Source organism: Echinops telfairi, unplaced genomic scaffold, assembly GCF_000313985.2.
Source record: "Echinops telfairi isolate 266 unplaced genomic scaffold, ASM31398v2 ScPeMD7_1;HRSCAF=3_0, whole genome shotgun sequence".
Lineage (NCBI taxonomy): Eukaryota > Metazoa > Chordata > Mammalia > Afrosoricida > Tenrecidae > Echinops > Echinops telfairi.
The window spans coordinates 967,404-979,964 of NW_022103896.1; the positions used below are offsets into that span (position 1 = coordinate 967,404).

The 12,561-nt window shown below is 63.8% G+C and overlaps 3 protein-coding genes across 7 annotated transcripts; 2 read left to right on the plus strand and 1 right to left on the minus strand.

Annotated features, from left to right (window-relative positions):
• Positions 1 to 497: 497 nt before the first annotated feature.
• Positions 498 to 3,594, plus strand: GFUS (GDP-L-fucose synthase). 5 transcript variants are annotated; one of them, XM_045298551.1, is made up of 11 exons: positions 498 to 604; positions 701 to 857; positions 996 to 1,110; positions 1,683 to 1,811; positions 1,960 to 2,096; positions 2,190 to 2,323; positions 2,409 to 2,473; positions 2,763 to 2,829; positions 2,916 to 2,995; positions 3,121 to 3,220; positions 3,333 to 3,594. In XM_045298551.1, exons 2-11 carry the CDS (start codon positions 712 to 714, stop codon positions 3,386 to 3,388), a joined length of 1,029 nt encoding a protein of 342 aa, XP_045154486.1. In that variant the 5' UTR covers positions 498 to 604; positions 701 to 711; the 3' UTR covers positions 3,389 to 3,594. The 5 variants fall into 5 exon arrangements, with proteins under 5 accessions (XP_045154486.1, XP_004697425.1, XP_045154547.1 ...); XM_004697368.2 differs by having other exon boundaries at positions 1,960 to 2,033; XM_045298612.1 differs by having other exon boundaries at positions 1,731 to 1,811.
• Positions 3,595 to 5,244: 1,650 nt separating this feature from the next.
• Positions 5,245 to 8,992, plus strand: PYCR3 (pyrroline-5-carboxylate reductase 3). Its single transcript, XM_004697369.2, has 6 exons — positions 5,245 to 5,342; positions 6,177 to 6,241; positions 6,532 to 6,711; positions 6,938 to 7,150; positions 7,349 to 7,441; positions 7,534 to 8,992. The coding sequence occupies exons 1-6, from the start codon at positions 5,246 to 5,248 to the stop codon at positions 7,714 to 7,716; spliced, it is 831 nt and encodes a 276-aa protein (XP_004697426.1). The 5' UTR covers position 5,245; the 3' UTR covers positions 7,717 to 8,992.
• TIGD5 (tigger transposable element derived 5) lies at positions 8,961 to 12,554 on the minus strand. Its single transcript, XM_004697615.2, has one exon. It carries the CDS (start codon positions 12,528 to 12,530, stop codon positions 10,752 to 10,754), a length of 1,779 nt encoding a protein of 592 aa, XP_004697672.1. The 5' UTR covers positions 12,531 to 12,554; the 3' UTR covers positions 8,961 to 10,751.
• Between the last annotated feature and the right edge of the window lie 7 nt (positions 12,555 to 12,561).

A 12,561-nucleotide genomic window follows, 5' to 3' on the forward strand; every position in this document is an offset into this window, starting at 1 on the left:
ACACACACACACACACACACACACACACACACACACACACACAGTCTCCAGCTGACCCAGAGCTCGTCCCATCAGACACTGCTTCCAGTCCCCTGGAGGGAGGCTGGCCACTGACCAAAGGGAAGGTGGCGGCGGAGACGTCCTAGGTGCCAGGTCTCCCAAGTCCCTCCTGGCTCTGAGTCTTGGGCACTGGCTGGTGCCCGAGGCCAGGGGGCACCCGCAAGCCACCCTCAAGGGAGACGCAAGTCTGACCAGGTGGCGACCGCCCCCCAGGGGGCAAGTGACGGGCAGGGAGCCTGTTCGCTTGTGCTGCCCTGGCCCCGCCCTCCCAGCCCACTCCCTTCGGGCTCCGAACCTCGGCCCTGGAGGGCTCGGCCCCGGGGCTGCGGGCGAGAACTACATTTCCCAGGCTGCTGAGCGCCCGGACTTCATCTCCCAGGAGCCCACGGGACGCCGGCGCCGTGCGTCCCGGGCTCTACTTCCTGGAGTTCCGCGGGAGGCGCTGGTCCCGCTCCCTGGTTCGGTGAGAGGCCGGGGACGTGGCCGGACACGATTGGGGCGCCCGAAGCAGTTGCCGCGGTGCAGGCAGGTGCGGCGGGCGCAGGTGAGGCTGTGGCGGGCCCGAGGGGAGCGGGGCTCAGGCCAGTGGGGGCACGGGGGGGCCATGCCGTGCCCTACCTTACAGCGTTGGACCCTACAGGTGCAGCGGACATGGGGGAGCCCGAAGGGCCCACGCGTATCCTAGTGACAGGGGGCTCTGGGCTGGTCGGCAGAGCCATTCAGAAGGTGGTGGCCGAGGGGGCGGGCCTGCCCGGAGAGGAATGGGTGTTCGTCTCCTCCAAGGATGCAGACCTCACGTGAGTGAGCCGGACCCCCGCGTTCCTCGCCCCCACCCCTGCCCCGCCCTTCAGGACTCGGCCACCCCTATCAGCCCCGCCCAGCCCTACCCCCCAACCCCCGCCCCGCAGCAGCTCCTGACAGCCGGGCTCCCCCAGGGATGTGGCGCAGACCCGCGCCCTGTTTGAGAAGGTGCAGCCCACGCACGTCATCCATCTGGCAGCCATGGTGGGAGGTCTTTTCCGGAACATCAAGTACAACTTGGACTTCTGGGTGAGTGAGCATCCCAGCTTCTCAGAACTCTCTTCCCAGACAGGCTACAGGGAAGTTCCTGAGGGTCGGCCTGACACAGCCCTGGGTGGGCATCCCTGAGGGCCCATAGGGGGCCCGGGCACTGGGAGAGCGCTGGCTGTTCCTCTTTTGGTGAGCCAGGCACAGGTGACCAGAGCTGCACCCTTGCTGCCCTGAAGGGGCTCCTGGGGTGGGTGCTCTGCAGTGGGAGCCCCATCCCTCTCCCAGGCAACTTCCAGCTCCTCCCACTACCTGCTCTCTGCAGCACTGAGGGTGCTCCCTCCTGGGCTGAGGAGTAGAGTCTTTGCTCCAGGGCCTGTCCCTTGCAGCTAGGTAGGGGTGGACCGAGAGGAGGAGCAGGCCCTGATTTCTGGAGGGCCCACGGGAGGCTTGGCCGTGTCCTAGAAAGGCATCAGGACCCAAAGCTCTGCCCAGCCACTTGCCATCTGTGAGCTGTGATGTGCCCCACGCTGCCCACCTCCCCAGGAGCTGGTAAAGATGGCTAGGTGCCACCTGGATGCCCTGACCCGGGCATCCCTGCGGCCTCCCTGCAGAGGAGAAACATGCATATCAACGACAATGTCTTACACACTGCTTTTGAGGTGGGCACCCGCAAGGTGGTCTCCTGCCTATCCACGTGCATCTTCCCAGACAAGACCACGTACCCAATCGATGAGACCATGGTGAGAAGCCTAGAGCCTGCAGGGGCCAGGTTGGCTCTCTATGCGGGGGTGCAGGCCCCAAAGGAGCTCCAGCCTGGCTGGGCAGGGGTCTGACCAGCCCCCAGGACGTGTGGCCTCAGTGTATGTTCTGCCTCACCCCCTCCTCCAGATCCACAACGGACCTCCTCACAGCAGCAATTTTGGCTACTCTTATGCCAAGCGGATGATCGACGTGCAGAACAGGTTCTGGGGAGCGTCCCACTGGGGAGGGCACTCAGGCCCTCCTGGGTTGGACGGGCAAGCTGGGTCTGTCTATTTGCTGTCTGAGAGGCCTGGGGTGTGTGGGGGGTGCTGGACGGGTCCAGGATGGGGAAGTAACAGTGTGCTGTGCCTCTGCAGGGCCTACTTCCAACAGCACGGCCGGACCTTCACTGCGGTCATCCCCACCAATGTCTTTGGACCCTATGACAACTTCAATATCGAGGACGGCCACGTGCTGCCTGGCCTGATCCACAAGGTGCACCTGGCCAAGAGTGAGTGCCCATGCAGATGGGCCGGCATGATGATGAGGTCTGGGGGCTCCATGCCCCTTGGACACCGCCCCTCCCTTCTCTGCAGGCAGTGGCTCTGCGCTGACGGTGTGGGGTACGGGGACGCCGCGGAGGCAGTTCATCTACTCCCTGGTTTGTGCAGGGGAAGCACAGCAACACACACACACACACACACACACACACACACACACGCCAGCATTCAGAATGGGGTGAAGGGTTTGGGTCTGGGTCAAGTCCTTGGGACGGAAGCCGAGTAGTGGGGTCCGCGTAGGTCCGCTGTCATAGGTGCAGCTTGGAGCTAAGGCAAAAGGTCAGCCCTGGTCAGTGATAGTGGAGCTTGTCAGAGCTGCCCTCAAGGGCTTTTGGGTAGGGTGGGGATATGTAATGTCAGGGTGGCCACTGACCCTGCCCTACCCTCCAGGACCTGGCGCGACTCTTCCTTTGGGTTCTGCGAGAGTACAGCGAGGTGGAGCCCATCATCCTCTCAGGTGGGAGCAGGAAGGTTGGCTGCCCAGGTGGGTGGGGGTGCGGCGGCCCGCCCGCATGGAGACGCTGAGCTGACCTTGGCTTGCAGTGGGTGAGGAGGACGAGGTCTCCATCCGGGAGGCGGCCGAGGCTGTGGTGGATGCCATGGACTTCCACGGGGAAGTCATCGTATCCGGGGCGGGAGCCCAGTGGGGACTCCTTGCGTGCAGGGAGGAGGGGTTGGCAGTGGTTTCGAAAAGGGGGAGGGGAGGGGAAGGAAGCTCCTTCGGTTGTGGCCTTGACCAGATGCCCAGTTTGATACAAGCAAGTCGGACGGTCAGTTTAAGAAGACAGCCAGTAATGGCAAGCTGCGGGCCCACCTGCCCGACTTCCAGTTCACGCCCTTCAAGCAGGGTGAGGCCCCGCCCTTCACGTCCTGCCATTACCTGGGAAAGGACGCCCCGCTGTCCCTGGGAGCCTCCTTATCTGTACGACTCACCCCACTCTCTCACCTCCCACCCTGCAGCTGTGAAAGAGACATGCAACTGGTTCGCTGAGAACTACGAGCAGGCCAGGAAGTGACGCACGTGCAGCCAGCACAGAGCCCTCCCCAGGCCCAGAAGTAACACTGACAGCTGAGCTGTCACTTTCGCCGGCAGGGTCCAGGCAGCTGTCCTCAGGGAACCCGGGGCCTGGTACCTCACCCCTCATGCCAGACCCTGTGTCCTGGCCTGCCCACTTCTGGGCTTGCTCTCCTAACCTCCAGGGCAATAAAGAGCATTTTTACAGCACCGTGCAGGCAGTGCGTGTGCTGCCATGTGACCTCCCCAGCTGGCTGCTCGGCCACTGAGGGGCAGCCCTGACTGCCTGGGGAGGGCCCACTGGCCGTGATGGAAAAAAGGAGGATTGTGTTGGGCAAGAGACAAATACCTGCTGAGCGGGAGGGGAGGTGGGGGAGATGTTAGGGTAGGGGAGGCTGGGAGAAGGATGGCCTGAGGGCTCTACCCTAAGGCCTGAGGGTTTTAGGGGGAGGGACTAGTCTGATATTGGGCAAGGCATCTGGGCACACGGAGGGGTGGAGCTGCTGGTACTGGTACCTCTATCAAAGAGGAAGTTCCCCAGTTAGTAAGCGGATGCCCCAGCCTGCCAAGCACCTGTTTTAGGGTACAAATGTGAGTCCCGATTTTTAAGGAAATTTAAGGAAAACACTTAATAAGCCTTAAAACGGACAAAGACAACGCAAGGGCACATCATCTGGTTGAAAGAGTCCATTGGTACGAGGTCAAAAGGGCCTCCCAGGAGTCAGTGGGGACGCTAGTGAAATAGGCACGAGAGGAAGGAACTCACAAATTCACGATTGGTGGCAGATGGATACATCACAGTGACAGGTGGGTACACAAAGCAGCAGGTACAGTCCCAGGACTGGGACACACATTATGTTAGGTAGAAGGGCTTACAGGATTGGTCCAGGGCCTTCCGACCAAGGCAGTCAGGTTAACACCCACAGGGTATGACCCATGACCATGTGACCCCAGTATTGTCCCCATCACAGTTGTCTCCATCTAGGACACACCCAGGCAAGCTCCTGAGACTGCTCCTCCCTGGGCTGGCAGATGGATTCTGTGGTCACTGCCACCCATGGCCCTTTCCAGACCGGGGAGTTTAGAATTATAAGCTGTAAACTCACCCTAGCTCCAACAGGCTCTGCTAGAGGTGTCCATAGCACCTTAGGCCGCGGGTCCTGCTCCAGGCCAGGTCCCCATGAGCCCAGTCTCACTGGTAGCCTCAGCCTTTGCCCTACCACTCCGAGGGGGCTCACAGACTCCTAAGTAGGATTGGTCGGAGGACTTTGGGTGCCCCACCCATGGCTCCGGGTCCAGACAGCAGAGGCAACAGTAAAAGGCTGCTCTCACCCAGGCCAGCAGCCAGAGCCCCACCGGCGGCCGCTGGGTTCTGCAGCACCCTCGCGAGGGCACCGCCCGGCGCGTCCTCCAGGAGCGCGGGCGCGGGCTAGCATGGGTCCCACGGTGCACGCGGAGCCGGCGCACAAACTACCTTCCACTCGCACAGTCCCGTGGTCCGACCTGGCGCCCTCACCTCAGGCACTCAGCGCGCTTCCCGGGAGGTCCTGGTCAGCCTTGCCCCGCCCCGCGCCCGGCTAGGCCCCGCCCCCGGCTAGGCCCCGCCCCGGAAACGGCCTGAGTTCTCCGGAACAACGCGGGGTGGGGTGGGAGAGGACTAGGCCAACCGCGTTTTCTCAGGCCAATGAACAGCAAGGGGCGGGGCCTACCCTGCTCCGCAGTGGGCAGTGGACTGGGGCTCGGGAGGGGAGGGGGCGGGGCATAGCAACCCAGCAGCCAATCGCCGAGGAAAGAGGCGGGAAGGCGCAGGCCATTGGCGAGACCCAGACCAACCAGCTGGCTTCAACTGGACGGAGAGATGGCGGCGTCGGCGGAGACCTTAGGCCCGCAGCGAGTTGGCTTCGTGGGCGCCGGCCGCATGGCGGAGGCTATTGCGCGGGGACTCATCCGAGCAGGTGGGGGCCGGCCGCATCGCGCCGAGCCCTGCGCCCGCGGAGGACCTATCCCGGGGCAGGCCACGCGCCCGAAAGCCCGGCGGACATCGGACCCTCGGTACCCGGGAGATGCTTGTCTCTCCTCGGATGCACGGCAGGGTGGCGCGTGGAGGATGCAGGGTCCAGCTTCAGGCCTCGCCTGGGCACCGCGCGCCTGCAGTGGCGCCGGGTTTCCCTGAGATCAGAGCGCTGGGTGCAAAGTGTAGGCTGGGTTGGGTAAAGCCACAGGTAAAGTCTCAGGTGCCTTCTTTACGGAGCGGCAGTGCCCCCTACCTCCCACGGCTGGACGCGTTGAGACCTTGGGTTTCGAGGGCCGAGACCAGTGCTGACCGATGTGAGCGGGCACGGTCGATGTGCTCCGTACCTGGCGCTGGCTGTGCCGCTGCCGGCCGGCCGCTGTCTGAGTACCAGTCCAGGGAAAGCATGCCTCATCGCCCTCCATGCCACACCCCTGCTGAGCCACACTCTCAGCCAGGGTGCTGCTCCTGGGGCGACCTGGACAGCCTGGTCTCCTGAAATGCACGAAATGTCGGGGTCTCTTGGATCCTCAAGGAAGGGGAGCACCAGGCCTGGGCCATGTTAGCATGCTCTGGTGTCCAGGAGGCGGCAAAATGCAGGACCTGCCCAGCAGAAGCACAGGGGGGATGGAATACGCCCCATGGGTTCTTTGGTGATTGGCCAGTCAGGCCAGTTGAGGTCTGGGAAGGAAGCTTCCATATAGGACAGGCAGCTGGCTTATCCTCTCCTGGCCCCTGACCCAACTCTCGGCCTTCCTGCCTTTGTCCATCTCTGCAGGAAAGGTGGAAGCTCAGAACGTGCTGGCCAGCGCACCAACTGACCGGAACCTCTGCCTCTTCCAGGTGCCAAGGACCAGGCTCTGGCGGGTCCACCTTGGTCCTATGATCTTCCTGTCTGTCCTGGGTGGGGGAGTTGGGGGTCAGAGAGAGACCAGGGTAGAAGGAAAGAGTGTATTACGGGATGGGGAGGGAGGGCTCGGGGACATTGCTCAGCTCTGGGGCCTGCACAAGGACAGGTGTCATGGTGGTGGTGGCACTGGAAGCAGGAAGGGCCATGAGGAGGGAGACAGGGTGGCCTCCAGTGTCAGGGAGTGACCGGCGGCTGGCCGGCTCAGCTATGGCACTCACTGCAGGCTCTGGGCTGCCAGACCACCCACACCAACCGGGAGGTGCTGCAGAGTTGTCCCCTCGTCTTCTTCGCCACCAAGCCCCATGTGCTGCCAGATGTCCTGCTGGAGGTGGCCCCAGTGGTCACTGCTGAGCATATCCTGGTGTCTGTGGCTGCTGGGGTCCCTCTGAGAACCCTGGAGGAGGTGAGTGGCTGCTGCATGTGGGTGGGGAAGGGGGATCCCTCCCTCTGGCCACTAGAGGCCCATTGCTCGAGCTGGTGCTGCCAGCTTGACCCCAGACCCCCAGCCTGGAGACCGGCCAACCTGTGGGCTGGAGGCCAGGCAAAGGCCACCTGGGAGTTGTGTTTAGGGGCAGGAAAGGGGCCGGTAGCTCCCCCGCTGCTGACCTGAGCCCCCCTCTGCCTGGCAGCTGCTGCCCCCAAGTACTCGGGTACTGCGCCTCTCGCCCAACCTGCCCTGTGTGGTCCAGGAGGGAGCTATGGTGCTGTCTCGGGGCCACTGGGCTGGGGCCAGCGAGGTTGAGTTCGTGCGGAGTCTGCTGATGGCCTGTGGGCAGTGCGACGAAGTGCCCGAGACCTACATGGACATCCACACCGGCCTCAGTGGCAGTGGTGTGGCCTTTGTGAGTAGCGTCCTCCCACTAGGCTGGCCCCTAGGCTTGGGTACCCCATCCCGGGCCGCCAGTACTCCTCACAGTTAGGAGGGCCTCCCTGAATTCCCTTGACAGTCCCAGATCAGCCCTGACCGTGGTCCGAGAGCCTGCGGGATGGAATGCCCAGGGCCACACTCCTGTCATACTGGAGGTCGGCTCTGCCTGCAGGTGTGCACTTTCTCTGAGGCCCTGGCCGAGGGTGCCATCAAGATGGGCATGCCCAGTGACCTGGCCCATCGCATTGCCGCTCAGACCCTGCTGGTGAGCAGCGGGGAGGGGGTCGGGTGGACTGGACAGGGCAGAGTGGGGGGGCAGGGCTGAGGGAGCTGGCTGCCTTGCCTCCCTGCCCCTAGGGCACTGCCAAGCTGCTGCTACAGGAGAGTCGACACCCCGCCCAGCTTCGGACAGACGTGTGCACCCCAGGCGGCACCACGATCTACGGGCTCCACACCCTGGAGCAGGGTGGGCTTCGGGCAGCTGCCATGGGTGCTGTCGAAGCTGCCACCAACCGGGCCAGGGAGCTCAGCAGGAAGTAGGGCCAGAGGGGACCTGCCCCACAGTCCCGAGAGCTGGGCCCCTCAGCCTCGGATGGGCTACGCTGCAGTAGGGGACAGGGCTCCCAGCCTGGCAGGTCTCACTGGTGGGGAGGCCATGGTGGCGGCATCCCCCCAGAGAGCCTGCCGTGTGGACAAGAAAGCAGATGCCGTGGCAGGAAGGTGGCAGCTCCTGGAGTGGCTGCTTGGCAGGTGTGCACAGCTGACCCCGCCAGGCCAGGTGCCTGGACACCCAGCCCTCCTTCTGCTGCCCTCCCCCCAGCTCTGAGGTGGGGGGGCAGGCCCTCACTTGAGGGCAGACCCCTCCCTTGGTGAAGCAGGCTATGCGATGAGCAGGGCTAGTCTGCTGGGAGCGGGGAGACGTCAGGAGCCCTGCCCCAGCTGCAGAGCTGTGTCCATGTGCTCACCCCGAGCAGGACCAGCAGCAGGGCCCCATCATGTGCCTCTGTGGGCAGTGCCCACTTGCAGGCCCAGGACCCAGGTCAAGAGGCCACTGGGTTATCTGTGAGATGGCTGCTGCCTGCTGGGCTCCTCAAAGTGCCCAGGGGCTGGCTTCTGCCCGCTCCCACGTAGGGGGCCCCTTGCTTCCTCTCCGAGGCTCTCAGGGCAGAGAAGCAGTGTCCACGCCTGGGGCAGGGACAGCCCCTTGCTGCTGCTAGCCAGCTGTTGGACGGGGTAGGGCAGGGCCGGCCTGGCCCTCAGGCACAGCAGGCCTCTGGCCCCACCCCCAATGCTCTCCTTGACCCCACCCCACTTCCAGCCACCTAACTTTATCTGTAACATGGCCACCTGTCTTGGCAAAGTAAAAGGCAATGCCACCTGACAAGCAAATGACACTGAACTCTGCCCTGTACCCCTCCTGACCCCACCGGTTCTCATGAGGTGGGTGCCCAGGAACTCCTGCCCCCAGCAGCTTTCCCAAGGTACTGACTAGCGAGGGGTTGTGTTAGGCCCCCAGACGGTGATGGTGGGATGGTTGCGTGATGGGGTGGGGCAGCCTAGGGCACAGCAGGAGCCCCGCTTTTCCAGGGCCTTTTGACCTACTGTGAGTCTGTAGTGCCTGCTTCTCCACATCAAATGCATAGTAGGGCTGGTTTTCTCTTCCATCAAGTTTGCTGCCTTGTTTTACACACCTCCTTAAGTAATGAGGTGTGCTATACTGGATCAAGTTACAAAGAGGGGAGGTTGGGGTGCTACCTACAGCTGCAAAAAAATAAAAGCCAGGCTCTGCTCCCTGAAGGGAGTTCCCATGTTGAAACTTTATTGTAAATCACTGTCCTTGGGGGAGGGATGCCAGCCAGGTTAACTTGGTTTCCAGGAGGTTAAAGGACTTCCCACCAAACCTGTCACTGGAGCTGGCAGTCCCCTTGCACGGGTGCCTTTGGGTCTAAGCCTTGACTGGGCACCCCCAGCACGAGATGTGCTCTGCTGGAAGGCCTGGCTAGAGGGTGAGGCCCATAGGAGGGGCATGGGCAAGCCTCTGGGCCAATCCCCCCCATGCCCCGCCAGGTTTTACCCACAGTCATTGCTGCAACCTCTAGCCCACTGCCAGGGCTCAGGTGGGAGGCCACCTGGGCAGTGCAGGGCCAGGCAGGAGCAGGGCTGTCCCATGGTGTCAGCTACCACTGCTGCGGCCTGGGACCCTGAGAAGCCAGGTAGGTACCTTGGTCGCCCTGGCCTTCATGGTAGTAACTGGTGGAGGGTTTAGGAAGCCATGTTGGGGTCAGACTGTGGGCACTGCCCACCCTGGGCCCCAGCTGAAGTGGGAGGGCTGGTGTGCAGTGGGAGTTAGCACGGGTTACGGCCTCCCTTGGACGAGGGGCTGGGTAAGGACTGTCGCAGCCTCCTCCACCCACAGGGTGCAAGGCTGAAGCCTGCCTCCCTGCTGCACTCAGGACCCTTCAAGCTCCATTTCTGGAAGGATGACAGTTCACACTGCCCGGAGGGGTTTCCCAGGTCATCAGCAGCACACGCGGGGGCCGCAGAAGGGGTCCTCAGCACCTCAGTCGACCCTGCCAGCCCAGAAAGGCTCAACTGGCAGTTTGATGAGATAAACCTAGGCTACAGGCTCGTGGCTGGTCGGTCGCACGCCCTTGGCCAGGGCCAGTCAGCCCTCACTTGGTGCCACCATCCTCAGCCAGGTCCCTCTTACTGCCCACCAGGTCTGAGGCCAGCCAGCCCCAGTGCTCAGTGACTATGCACCCCTTCTCCAGGGAGGCCGCTCAAGGGATGCTTTACAGTCCTGGACTCCTGCTGAAGTTGCTCCTCCTCGATGTTCCCCAGGAACAGTTGTGTGGGGCACCATGGCTCCAGTGGTGTCCGGGCTGGTAACAGAAGCTGTGCTTCAGCGCCCCCTCTGGAAGCTGCTGGTATTGCATAGACCAGCCCCTCTCCTCGCCAAAACTGGTGTGCTGGGGAGGCGGGGGAAGCAGGAGCCAGGAGGCCACAAAGGCTCTGCTAATGGTCCCAGGTGCTTGGCTGCACAAAGCGGGCCCCAGAACAAGTGAGTTTCCCACAGGCCCTATGGGGGAGGGAGAAGGGGTGGGGGCATCACTGGGTACCAGCCCTCTGGGTCACTGACAGACACCTTGACACACCACCAGCACCTGGCCCGCACCCAGTGCCCACTGCCCTGCCTGTTCTCTGGGCCCTCTTGGGAGTGTTTTTTAAGTTGTACCGAGTGTGTCCAAGACAAAAACAAATCGCATGCATCTCTGAGAGTGGCCACGTAGCACCAGGAATCAGGCTTGGTCTGGGCCATTGTCCAGTGCATGTAACAGACAACGGGGAGTGCAGACAGGCACGCTACCACACCAGAAGCTGGCCCCATAGGGGCCTGCAGGGACCTCGGCTAAATATGACCCAAGTTCCCGAGTGGAGAATGGTTATGTGTGGGGTGGCAGATGACTCTCCACCAATGGACCCCTTCCCATCTAGGAGGGGACATGGAGTAATGCGTCTTCAAGTGTATCAGGAATAAAGGCCTGGGGGGGCAGGCTTGTGGCCACACCTCGTCCTCAGGCACTGCCCCCCAGGCGACGGGCCAAGCAGAGGAGAGCACGCAGCTGGGCCAGCTTCAGCGGCCCTACTTTCTCGAGGTCTTGGCTCTCCAGCCACCGTAAAGCCATCTCCAGACCCCGGATGGCCTCTCCTGCTGTGGGCAGCATGGTTTCTTCCCGCTCAGCTGCCGTAGGCCCTTCTCTTGCCTCCCTTCCGCCTGCCAGGCGTGGGGGCTGGCTGGCCTGGGGTGCAGGGGCCTCGGGGACAGGCCAGGGTGAGAGGCGCATGGCAGGATCTTCTGGGCAGCCATCGGGCAGCCCCCCTTCATCATCCAGGTGTAGCCACGCAGCCACCTCTTCGGGCGCCAGGCGCTTATACGCCAGGGAGGCCAAATGGGAGAGGTCGCTGAGCACCCGGCTGTGCTCTGCAGTCACCTCCGTCTGGCTGGCCGGCGGTCCCACACACACCTCTGCCCGGGGCTCGAAGGCGGCCCGCAGGCCCAGCAGCCAGCAGCGCTCAATGCTGCCTGCCTGCACCAGGTCCCAGGAGAGTCCTGCCAGGTACAGCATGTCCTTGAGCATGAAGCCGCGCAGGAAGTCCAGCGGGGAGCCTCCTGCGCAGGACACGGCCAGGCGCAGCAGCTCACGTTTGTACAGCTGCTTGAAGGCAGCCACCACGCCCTGCTCCAGCGGCGCGGGGATCTGCGCTCGGCGGCTGCCTCCGGGGAGGAACAGTACGCGCACAGCGCCATCGGGTGTCTGCAGCTCCTCCGGGGGCTCAGGCCGGGCCCGCAGGGGGGCCTCCTCGCTCTCGCCCTGGGCCGGCGTCCTGGTGGCCGGGCTCGGGCCCGGAGGGTGGGCCACCAGCAGCAGCACGGCCTTCTGCTGCAGGCAGCTACGGCGCAGGTAGCGCTTGACGCCAGGGACGAATTCCTCAAAGAACCAGCCTCGCAGCAGCGGGCGGCTGAGCCAGGCATCAGGGCTATAGCGGTACGAGGCGGGAAACTTGTCCTGGTTGTGGTGCCGCAGGCTGGGCGGGTCGGGCAGCTGCCCGATGATGAGCGGCTTCAGCTTGTGGCTGCCTGTCAGGTTGGCGGCCAGCAGCACCGTCACCCTGTCGCCCCGCCAACGCCGGCCACAGTCTCCGTCCCCTGCGCCCCGGGGCGTCGCTTGCTCCGGGAGCAGCTTCCAGTAGAGGCCAGTGACGTCGGCGTTGTAGATCTGTTCGTCGCCATAGCCGCCGTCAGCGGGGGGCAGCGGGACCGACAGGCGGGCCGAAAACGGCCCCGCAGCCCTGGGCAGCCTTGGCACCGGCTCTTCCTTGACTGGTGGGCTGGGCACGGGCGGCGGGCCCGGCTCGGGCGGCGGAAGCTCGGCCTCGCCGTAGATGCGCTGGCTGGAGATGCCGTGGCGCTTCTGCCAGCGCCAGAACCAGCCGTGGCTGGCCTTGAAGGTGCACTCGGGGCCGTAGATTTGGCGCGCGAAGGCCTCGGCCTGCGCCTGGATGAGCGGGCCGGACAGTGGTACGCCGTGCTGGCGCAGCGCCAGGAACCAGGCATACACGGCGCGGTCGATCTCCTCCTCGTTGGCCAGCCGCATCTTCTTGCGCTGCGTGCCCACCTCGCCGCCCAGCTGCTCCAGGAACCAGCGCAGCTTGGGCTCGTCCTTGAGCCAGCCGCGCAGCGTGCCGCCGGGCACGCCGAAGTCGCGGCACACGTTGGCTTGCCGCTCGCCGCCCTTGACGCGCTCGATGGCCTGAAGCTTGTCTTTGATGGAGTAGGCTTTGCGAAAGGCCATTTTCACTGCCACGCGCGGCCGCGGCCCGGGC

What these genes read in the sequence shown, in the direction of transcription:
- GFUS (XM_045298551.1), top strand. Translation starts at nt 712, where the DNA reads ATGGGGGAGCCCGAAGGGCCCACGCGTATCCTAGTGACAGGGGGCTCT. An exon ending in GGCAGTTCATCTACTCCCTG is followed by an intron (nt 2,474 to 2,762) that starts GTTTGTGCAGGG and finishes CCTACCCTCCAG; the next exon opens with GACCTGGCGCGACTCTTCCT. An exon ending in ACTTCCACGGGGAAGTCATC is followed by an intron (nt 2,996 to 3,120) that starts GTATCCGGGGCG and finishes CCAGATGCCCAG; the next exon opens with TTTGATACAAGCAAGTCGGA.
- TIGD5 (XM_004697615.2), bottom strand. Translation starts at nt 12,530, where the DNA reads ATGGCCTTTCGCAAAGCCTACTCCATCAAAGACAAGCTTCAGGCCATC.
- PYCR3 (XM_004697369.2), top strand. Translation starts at nt 5,246, where the DNA reads ATGGCGGCGTCGGCGGAGACCTTAGGCCCGCAGCGAGTTGGCTTCGTG. An exon ending in GCGGGGACTCATCCGAGCAG is followed by an intron (nt 5,343 to 6,176) that starts GTGGGGGCCGGC and finishes CCATCTCTGCAG; the next exon opens with GAAAGGTGGAAGCTCAGAAC. An exon ending in GTGGCAGTGGTGTGGCCTTT is followed by an intron (nt 7,151 to 7,348) that starts GTGAGTAGCGTC and finishes CTCTGCCTGCAG; the next exon opens with GTGTGCACTTTCTCTGAGGC.